The 10,478-nt window shown below is 37.6% G+C and overlaps 1 protein-coding gene across 5 annotated transcripts; it reads right to left on the bottom strand.

The window, feature by feature from the left end:
- On the bottom strand, positions 1 to 9,483 carry LOC124859394 (centrosomal protein of 55 kDa-like). 5 transcript variants are annotated; one of them, XM_047352153.1, is made up of 10 exons: positions 9,196 to 9,483; positions 5,600 to 5,761; positions 5,354 to 5,473; positions 4,297 to 4,317; positions 3,943 to 4,093; positions 3,579 to 3,702; positions 3,297 to 3,486; positions 1,163 to 1,237; positions 776 to 898; positions 1 to 366 (listed from the first exon to the last, which is right to left on the bottom strand). In XM_047352153.1, the coding sequence occupies exons 2-10, from the start codon at positions 5,750 to 5,752 to the stop codon at positions 175 to 177; spliced, it is 1,149 nt and encodes a 382-aa protein (XP_047208109.1). In that variant the 5' UTR covers positions 5,753 to 5,761; positions 9,196 to 9,483; the 3' UTR covers positions 1 to 174. The 5 variants fall into 5 exon arrangements, with proteins under 5 accessions (XP_047208109.1, XP_047208108.1, XP_047208107.1 ...); XM_047352152.1 differs by having other exon boundaries at positions 4,246 to 4,317; positions 5,600 to 5,764; positions 9,196 to 9,479; XM_047352151.1 differs by having other exon boundaries at positions 4,246 to 4,317; positions 9,196 to 9,477.
- Between the last annotated feature and the right edge of the window lie 995 nt (positions 9,484 to 10,478).

Genomic DNA, 10,478 nt, shown 5'->3' with positions numbered 1-10,478 from the left:
AAGAAGTCTCAAAGTAAATTTATTTGAATTAAAATAATGCTTACAAAATGTAGTTCAATTTTAAATCATAAAATGTGCATAAAAATTGCAGTTTATCAACAAAGTTTGAACTTGTGGTAACACTATATGGGCATCCTCTAACAAAGACACAGAACTGAACATTTCTACGTCGGTTCACTCGAGACATATTTCCAGGTGCTTTAGTAGTTCTCGGTATTGACTGGCTGGGTACTCGGCCTGGCAGGTAGGACACTCCAGCAAACTTTCATTCAGCAGGCTGCTGTGAGAAGAGGATGCCAGGCTGTCTCTGGGGGATGAGGTGGGGGGCATCACCTCTCCACACAAGCTGAGGTCCTGCTGGTTTCTCTAACATAGATAGAACCAGAACCCAGAGCAGATTAAGTATCGGGCTGAAAAAGATTTCTAGGTCAATCTATAATCCTTATCCAATGAGACTCAAAGCTGCACAGGTTTTACAGTAAGAAAAGAGATGATGAGTATGGTAATGAAAGCACAGGTCTCACAGCTACATTCATAATACAGCCCATTAATCTAACTTTCAAAATATCTTTGGCTGTTTGCGTGAGGCTTTGCTCTCTTCAACTTAGAGCCAAGCGATATGGAGTTAGCGTAGCAGCAGACAGCTGAGCAAAGGGCAGCAAATACTCATTTATTTAAAATGTGTTCTGGATATGCACAAAACATTTTAATACAGTTTTAAGTTTCATCCCAGATAAGAAATAAGCTCTGTGTTCCTTGCTGTATTCATGCCAACCTTTGACTGTTTTGGGTTAAGGCCTTTTGTTTTTGGCAGCTTCTTCAGAATTCTGAGCATTTGCTTCTTTAAATATGAAGAGTCCAGCTTTGCATCCTGAAGGTCTTGTGAAGAAATCTTGATCTAGAATTTGAAAAAGTTGCCACTGAAGCGAAACCTGTGAAACTGTACAGGTATTGATAGCACATTTTCTAACATCCAAGAATATTAGAAGACTGCCTTCAGAACCACATCAAAGATCTTTTTATAAGCAAAACCTCATGGAGGGAAGGACTAAATGACACTGCCATTAATCTGTGGATGTATGGATGAGGATCATCCTGACACTCTGTGAGTAAAGAAATCCGAACTGAGTAAGCAAGAAGAAAACAAGTGTGTCTGTCATACCTGTCTTTCCAGGTCTGCAATCTTTTCCTGGTCTGCATGGTGATGGTTTAACATGTACCTCTGATAGAGGCTTGCCTGACAAACAAGCAGATTTCTAGTTTAGGGTCTTTATTTCTTCACATGAATGAGAACATTACCTATTTTGGTGGCACTTCATATTACAACCTGTACTTCCTTTGATTTAAAGGTTACTATCCCAGAACTTAGAGGTTACTTTCTCTAAAACGTTCGCAGTACTTACCACGCCCTTTACCAGAACATACAATTTACTTTCTGAAACTTACTCTGTCCTTTTTCTGGAACTTCCCGGGTCTCTTCCTGGAAGAGATGTGCCGAACACTTTATTTGAACTTTCAGAAATTTTGCAATGTAATTCATGGGAACTTACTACTGGTCAAGTTTAATAAACTTAAAATGTATTTTCCAGGAATTTCATGAAACATATCAGATACTTTATGGGAACTTGCTGGTGGTTTTCCTTGAAATGTCTTGGTGTTTTCTGGGAAGATTTTCAGAACTAACAACTTACTAAGACAGGCTGCATTACAAGTTGACTCATAACATGGTGATTTACTGGAACCTATCGAATAACCTCTTGGAACTGAAAACGTCTCTAGAACTTACAAGGTACTTTTTTGGAGCCTTCACGTTTTAGGAACTTTGACCTTTCTGCGACTTACCAAGTACTTTTCCAGAACATAATGGGTACATTCCCTGAATTTACTGGATATTAATGTGTAACTAATCAAGAATCTTTCTAAAACTTTCATATAACACACTAGGTACCTTCCCAAAACTGACTGGTTACATGAGAAGGAGCTATATTATATAGTGCTACCAATTATAAGTACCGTATTTTCCGCACTATAAGGCGCACTTAAAAATCTTTAATTTTTTCAAAAAATGACAGTGCGCCTTGTAATCCAGAGCGCCTTATATATGGATCAATTGGTTAATTGGTTGATCCATACTGGTTGTACACGATGCTCTGTCAAAATGTTTCAGTACGACTGGTAAACTACAAAGCCGCACCGCTTGCAGCATTACGGCTACCGTAGTCAGGGGCGTCGCCGAAGTAATAGCGGTAAACACCTGTACTGTGCTTACTCCTAGTCCAACACCACTTGTGTGTGTATAACGTTTGAATGTACTGTTGCAGGAATTGCCTGAACTATATGTGATTAGAAGCTCAGTGTGTGGGGTGTATATTTTGTGTGTGTTGTGAAGATGTTGACATTACTCCTCCGGACAGAGGTGGCGCTGTGTGCTGCCGTAGCTGAGAATCAAGAGTGAAGGAGTGACGTCGGTATTATTGTGTGTGTGGGGTGGGTAGAGACGGCGACCGGAGCAGCGGTGTATGAGTCTGTAAGCCCTGTGTTTTTACGTGCTGCAAAGTCATTAAAAAGAACCCCGAATCTCGTCAACAACTCAGTGTTTTGATGCTGTTTCTTCATGCTCAACTCAGCAACGTATGAGTGAGGGAGTTAACCCCGAGGAAACTAGTAACTTCGGCCCTGGAGAAAGCGTCTCCCCTGTGTCATCAGACTACGGTCAGGGGACAGAAACAGGAAAGCTTAACAGTACTAACGTTTGATTTAGTGCATCAAACTGTTTCTTTTACGTGTTTACTGAATCAGGGAAAAGTTCCCTTTCACGTTTTAACTAACGTTTGATTTCAACTTCAACTTCATAGACTCCAATGCATTCCTAACGTGCGGTTGGCTCTATTCAATAGAATTCTCTGTAGAGGAGACCTTACCATGAGAGTGAATGGAGTTATCAGAACGCTGGTTTGTAGTGTATTAATAAAGTTTGACTGACTTATCTGACTGTTTTGTTGACATTGTCTTTAGCACAGCTCCATCTAGTGGATGCATAACGCAACCCCAGTCAAACGTTTGACTGCAGTAGCTTCTATTCTATGCGCCTTATAATCCGGTGCGCCTTATAGTGCGGAAAATACGGTAACCACATTATACGGCCTGGTTCCTGGAAGTACCAGGAAAGTTCCAGGTAAGCACTCAGTAAGTTCTGGGCAAGTACCTGCAAGTTCTACGTAAGTTCTACGTAAGGTAACCTCTACTTTCAGGTAAAGTACAGGCTGTAATGAGGTGCTATTGACATGAAAATTTACCTGCAACTCAAAGTTAGTAGACCTTCGCTTCTCCTCCTTCAGCTTGGCTTGAAGCTCTTTAGTCTCCTCCCTCAACTGTTGCTCTTCCTCATCAGAGTTATGACATTCTTCTTCTGGGCCTCCTTTGCTTATTGTTTCACTCTTTAACTGGTGTGTGAGAGCCTCCAGCTCTTTCTCTCTTTCTTTGAACCTAGATATGACGTTCTATTATCGCTTATGACCATTTTATTTCTTTCTTATTTTAGACAGGACTGAAACTCTATTATTTTGCAGCACACATACCTTTTTTCAGCAAATGTCAGCTCCTCATGAGCCACTTCACCTTGTTTTCTGAGCATATCCAGCCAGATATGAACCTCTTTCAGGAGACTTTCAAAGCGTTCCTTAATCTGTATCTGTGCCTCTTCTGTAATGAAGGATTCACCAGATAAAAGAATGAAAAGTAATGAGCAATGCTATAGTCTGAAACATGTTTACCAAGCACTATTAAACTACATCATCTTAAAAATGTTGCAGATTTCAATTCCCGGTCACTCTGGACTACTACAGCACAATCTTGATATCTTAAAAAACCTTGTTGTGACAGTCTGTTGCCCTCTGTTGCATTAGTGGTGAGTGCTTGCTGCCCACTGTCCCTTTGCCTCACCATCTGAATGCTCCTTATTGTGCTGCTTTGAGTGGGCCTGATTGGCTTCATTCAGTTGCTTCTCCAGCCATAACATTTTGTCCAGAATTGCCCTCACATAGGCCTCTCTCTGCTGGTCATACTCCAGCCACTGCTTGTTCTTTTCCAAAGCCTTGAAGAATTTGATAAAAGAATAAGAACACAAAAAGACAGCTGGACCAGGAGAGGGATATGAAGTACAAACACTCGGTGAATTTGACATGGTCATACTTTTTTTTTTACATAAATAACTAAAATGAGTAAAGTATGTAGCAGAACACTTGCATCACTGAGCTTATTTTGAAGATGTAAGACAGCTTCATAATTGGATGACACCTGTTTTTCTGATGGGGAATCCTATAAAATAAGAGAAAACATACAGCAGACCATCCATCATTTAAAAATCAACCACATTTATCAACATCATTTCAACTGCAACAGTGAAAAAAGAAGCCAGGAGAAACTAAAATCTGAATAGATCCATAGGAATGGCCATGAGGCACACTTATTTATAAATTAAAGAGGGGGGGAAACCGCTGCCATCTAGTGGTGTAAACGAGGGAAGACAAGAACAGGTAAGTGGAAACTGAAACAAACCTTGACAAATGTGCTGCCTTACATGCTCAAGTTTAGCAGTCTTTTTTGTTATAGTCTTTTGTTAAAGTATACCTTTTTGTTATACTTTTAATATGAGACTGTGAATTATAATAATAATAATTCAGTCCCTTTAATTTGGAAAAAACATCCAGATTTTAAATAACAAGTATTTGTAAAGGATATATTTTAAAATACAATGCTGTGTATTTGTGTAAACTGAACAGTCCTATTTTATAGCACCACAGTGAGTCCAAGCATACATACAATCCCACAAAAAGTATGTCTTGACCAGAAGAAAACAAAAGTTTTCAAATGGCTCAGACGTCTTGCGCCCAAAGGGGACACAAAATATCCTCACAATCTGAGAGAATTTGAGATCTTTTGCGTGGCAGAGTGGGCAACTATTCAAGACAGACTCCTACTCAAATGGTACTTAAACCAAGTATTAGCTTAATGGTGTACACACTTCTGTTGCACCAGTTTTTTATGTTTTTCCTATTTTCCAGTTGAAACGTACCAACATACAAGTCGCATTAAAATTTTTAAAGGTTTGGAATGGTTATATTATGGCCTCATTTTTCCCCCACACAAAAACCTGGCATTTTTACAAAAAAGTAAACACCTTTTTCATCCACTGTATTAACATCTAATGAAATAAACCGTTAAATACTTGGTTTGCTCCAGTTTTGCATTTGTGATTTACAGATACCAAGTTGAAACGGTCACAAACCTAATTCTCAATGTTAATAATGTCTCCGACAGAACAGGATAAACCTTTATCTAAGCTCATACTCACTCCGTCCAGAGAGTTCCTCTCCTTTGTGCAGAGATCCTCTGAGGACGAAGATGGTTTTCCATCTTTTGTTGGAAGCTGCTGACAACTCTCCAGCCGCAGAGTTTCAAGAGCCAGGAGTCTCTGTTAGTATGTCAACAACAAAAAGAAAAACATCAATCTAAATGGAAATATAGCCGAACCCACGAAGCCAGCAGACATTCTTTAATATAACACCTAAAACATCATTTAAGTTAGTTGTGTTTTTACCTCCAAGAGCTTATTATGTTCTCCGCAATGATGGGACACCTCAGCTAGAGTTTTCTTCATAAGGACATTCTCCTTTCTTAGGCTGCTGATGGTCTTCACAAGCTCACAACTGAGCTTTTTCTTGAGTGAGCGATTACATTTATAGCCTGGCATCTTTATCACCTGCTAAGAAGAATTAGAGTCAGTCAAACTCTGAGATGCAGTGTATCAGGCAAAGAAAACTTGCTGAATTAAAAAATCTATTCTATTTAGTGACGGGAAGACATCTGAGACTGACAGAAGTTGGCTTTACTTATGCAAAGGTAAGTCTAAGAAGAATCTGTATAAGTTTTCACAAGTTAATGAGTTATTAACTTATAAATTCTTATTAACTTATTGAAGACATAGTGTGAGGTAAAAATGTTTCTCACCAAATAAATAGGAATCAAAGGGTTCCAAAGGCTCAAGTAGAGTAATCTTGTAATCTCGGTTTTATTGGTGTCTTTTGCTATATTTTAAAAATGTATTTCTCTACTTTGCAGTTATCTGACTTGAATTAATATTACTTGCATTAATATTATTAGTTCTCCTTTAAGATAATTTCATTGCTCGTGGTTTAGGCAGGGGCTGGGATTAGATTCCAACAACAAAACACCTCAGTATCCCAAAACATTCACAACAATGTAAAACAAACATGTAGAACATCACTTCATTGCATTAATTTAAAACAACATTTAAAACCATTTCTACTGCTGCTAAAATAAAATTACAGCTTTAACAACATACACATAACATTATTTTTGAAACACAGACTAAAGCAATAATACAGATGAAAACCAACTAAATTTAGTTGTAATTAACAAGTGCTTATTCCTCAGAATGTTATATCTATAATATACCAATATTTCCATATTCAGGCAATTTCTCATTAAAAGCTATTTAAATCACAGGAACGGTATAATGAAAAGTCTAAGTGGTTTTGAAACGAACCTTTAAAAAGTATACCTTGATACCAGTAACCAGCAGAGGTGTGGACTTTGACTTGACTCAAGTCAAACTGGGGTCACAGATTTAATAACTTGGTTACATTAGAAAAGACTTGTGACTTGACCTTGACTTGAATACTAATTGACTTGTACTTTGATTTGGACTTGAGCGTCATTACCTGATGCCCCTACTAAAGTCAAACATTTACCTCACAAAAATAATAATAAAAAGAAAATATTTATCTGCATCGTATGCTTCCTCACATCATTAATGTATTCCCCCTCACCCCCAATCAGAAATACCTCTGGTTTTCTAGCAGTTCCGAAGCATGTTTTTCTTTTGCGTAGACAGGTTTTAATTTAAGGTTTAGTTCTATAAATAAAAAACAAATGTATTCCATCGATTATGAGTTTGATAAAAAAAAAAGAAGACAGAACAGAAACACTGAGAATGAATTTTCTTGTTTCTCCAACTAGTTGATGGTGTTTGGAATTAGAACACTACCATGTAAATTATGCTTTATTGCCATTTAAAAGTTATTTTATGATTGCCTTCATCTATCTGTTCATTTTCCTTTGCTACATCATACTATAAGGTCTTGTAAGGCAGTTGACGGCCAAGTCCTCCTTCCCTCGACTTGCTCCTTGGTCGATGACAAAACGAGTGTTTTCAGACATTTTTGGTTTTCAACGTTTTCAGACTTTTTTTGGTTAGTGTTTACATCTAAGAGTTGTTTACCATTAGGGTGTTGCCTTAACTGTTATATTTATTGGTGCAATAGGTGATTTTTGTTTCTGCCAAAGAAATTCAAGTGCACTTTTTTCTCTTCTATTTTGTTACTTTTTGCATTCTTTATTTTGTTTATATAATATAAATAGCACTAAAATGCTATTAACTCACACAACGCTTGTTGTAAAGAACTACAATGATATTTCATAGTGGTGCACCGATCGATCGGCCACCCGACGGGCCCTGATTTCTTTAATTACGGGAGATCGGTGATTGGCCGATACTTACATGTGAAACCGATCTTATCCACCAATCTTATCTACTTGTTTAACCTATTGTGTAAGTTTTGTTTCTTTTTAAGATGTGAAAAATTAAACACTTAAAAGAACTGCAATTCTCTAACCAGGACTGTCAAACTCCAGTCCTCCAGGGCCAGTGTCCTGCAACTTTTTGATGTGTCTCAAGTTCAACACACCTGAATCATAGGACTGAGCTACCTTCTCATGCACTCACATTCAACAGAGTCCTGCTAAGACCTAATTATGTGATTCAGGTGTGTGGATAGAGAGACATATCTAAAGGTTGCAGGACGCTGGCCCTCGAGGACTGGAGTTTGACAGATGTACTCTAAATGTTTAATTTATATTTCAGAACCCCAGCTCATGTGCAGTTAAAACACGTTTGTATTGTTTCACGGGTATTGTTGTTCAATAAAATAAGATTGGAAATTCGAAGGTGACACCTGACAGTGTCAGTCATAAAATAAAATTGGTATCAGCCAAAATCAGAATCTGCAGGTCAAGCTTTTTAAAGATCGGTAATCAGCCAGAAAACTGCAACTGGAGCACCTCTAGTACAAATTTGATTACTATTGAATAAAGTTATTTTACACATTAAGAAAGATTGTTTTACATGCACCTTTTAAAAATATTTATCTTACTTAATGCAGATGAAAGAAGTTAGAATTTAAACATTTATAGAAAGCTTTTTTGTGTGTGTATCGTGTTTCAGGGATAGCTCATTACGACTTGAAATTTAAACTATGGGACTTGGACTTGACATGAGGCTTGTTAGTCTTGACTTTTGTCTTGCCTTAACAGGCAACAGTCGCTCTGCTTATCGGTGTATGAATGTGTAAGTGCGATTTGGTTAATGTGGCTCTAGTGTAAAGCGCTTTGAATGGTTGGTATGACTAGACTGGTTGTATAAGTTCAGTCCATTTACCATTTAACAGTTGCCAGTCTTGACTTATGACTTGACTGTAAAGATTTGAGACTTGGGAAGTAATGACTTGGTCCCACCTCTGTTAACCAGCCCATGCATGTTATATGTTTCTTGTTCAGGACTTTGGTAGAACTTAATGTATTTTATAAAGACCTATTAAAAATCAGCACTGACAATAATTCTAGAGAAAAAAAACAATAAGACCTAATTTTCTCTGAAATTATCCCTAGTTAACCTGGTCTGTATGCAGATAGTTAAACACGTTTGTGGGAGATAGAGTAGCTAAAACAGACTAATTTTTAATGGCTAATATGTACAACTTGTCATATAGAGAAACTTGTTTTATAGTTAATATTAGTCATTTTAGCGCATTCTTCCTTCATTAACTTACCCCAGCAAGTTAAACAAGCTAACGGTTGACTTTCGAGCATAATGACACTTTTTCCGTAAAGGACATGAATCTTCCAGATAAGTGATTCTTGTCTGTTTGTCTTGATTATTAAAAAATATGATTTGTTTTCTTTGTTCGTAAGTCAGTCTAATTAGGAAGTGTATAGCTAGCTAGACAAAGTAAGCTAACGGTCCTGTACTGGCATTTTACCATAAAGTTTTTTTTTTTTTTTTTAACACTTTATCAAACGAAACCCATTGAAAATTTGTTATTTCAATTGTTTTACCTGAGGATGTTGGTTGGTGTCAAGCTGTGGCGTTATGCTTCTGAGCTCTCCTTTTTAAAATCAAATAAATTAAGGCGCGAAAATGTCCGTTTGGAAATAAAAACAATTATTTCATTCTAGCAACGTTTTTGCTTGAACTTCGGTTTCAGTTAATAGTAAAGAAAAATAAGTCAAAGACAAAGAAGACAAAATATTAGGTGAAAGTTTAAAAGTTTGAAGGGAGATTCTGCGACTCTCGGATATAGGGACTCCAGGGGGCGCTGTTGGCTTTATACTCAACACACTGAACCCAGTGACGTAACTGCAAGGAAGAAATTTATGGTCATGCATAAAAAGCTAAAAATAAAATAATAATAACTAACAGGAAAGAAAATCGCATGAAAAATGATTTCAGTTATAGCCAGAATACAAGTTAAAAATCTCCATTGAAACAGTTTTAGCTGTCAGGCACCTCTCCAGTGGAACCAGCTTCCTGTTTTTGACCACTGAGGCAAACTTACAGTGGTTTAGGTTGTCCTGAGCTATCTCTGTGGGGATGAAGTTGCAGAACTGGGCTGCTGGAGGACACACCAACTGCTTCTCCTCACTCTTTTTCTTTCTCCAACTACTCTATTTATATAATTTGCAAATATTGCTGTTATGAATTTTGTGTTGGCCTGGTGTTTCTTTGTTTTGCTGTGACACCTTGGTGGAGAGGGGCATCAGCTGAGCTATTGCTGCAAATAATTTCATGTTCTCCCTTTATAGATGTGACAATTTGTTCTGTCATTCTGGGTTTAACCCAGCCCTACGGGACAAAACTGTTGAAGGATTTACTGCTGCTAATAGCTACATGTACTCTCATTTTATAGATATTAACACTAGTTAAGCAATCATCTGCTTAATGGTGTCTATAAGAAATAAAGTGAATGCTCTCTCGCGTTGCTCGCATGTGCACTAAAGATTTAAGAGCCTTTGCCACAGTAGAGAGGAAAGGTACGGAGCCCGGGAGAGGACATGGGTTTTTTTTTTTTTATTTCGCGTCCCCACGCAATACTTTTAAGTTCGCTCGCAAAAGTTGTTAATCGCCTTGAGAAAGCTCTGCATTTTGGAACAGCAGCACATTTGACAAACTGCTCACAAAACATACAGCACTGATATGGCATTGATATGGTTTATTTGTCATATATAGTTAACATGCAGTCAACAATGCGATTAAATGCTTAGGTTAAGAAGAACCGTTCAACTCACTATAAAAACAAAAGTGGCGTGCAAAAAAAGTACACATCATGCAGCAGTAATAA

The sequence above is a fragment of the Girardinichthys multiradiatus genome, chromosome 22 (genome assembly GCF_021462225.1).
Source record: "Girardinichthys multiradiatus isolate DD_20200921_A chromosome 22, DD_fGirMul_XY1, whole genome shotgun sequence".
Taxonomy (NCBI): Eukaryota; Metazoa; Chordata; class Actinopteri; order Cyprinodontiformes; family Goodeidae; genus Girardinichthys; species Girardinichthys multiradiatus.
Note: the sequence above shows the minus strand (reverse complement) of the source record. Positions and strands in the feature narration are given on the sequence as shown.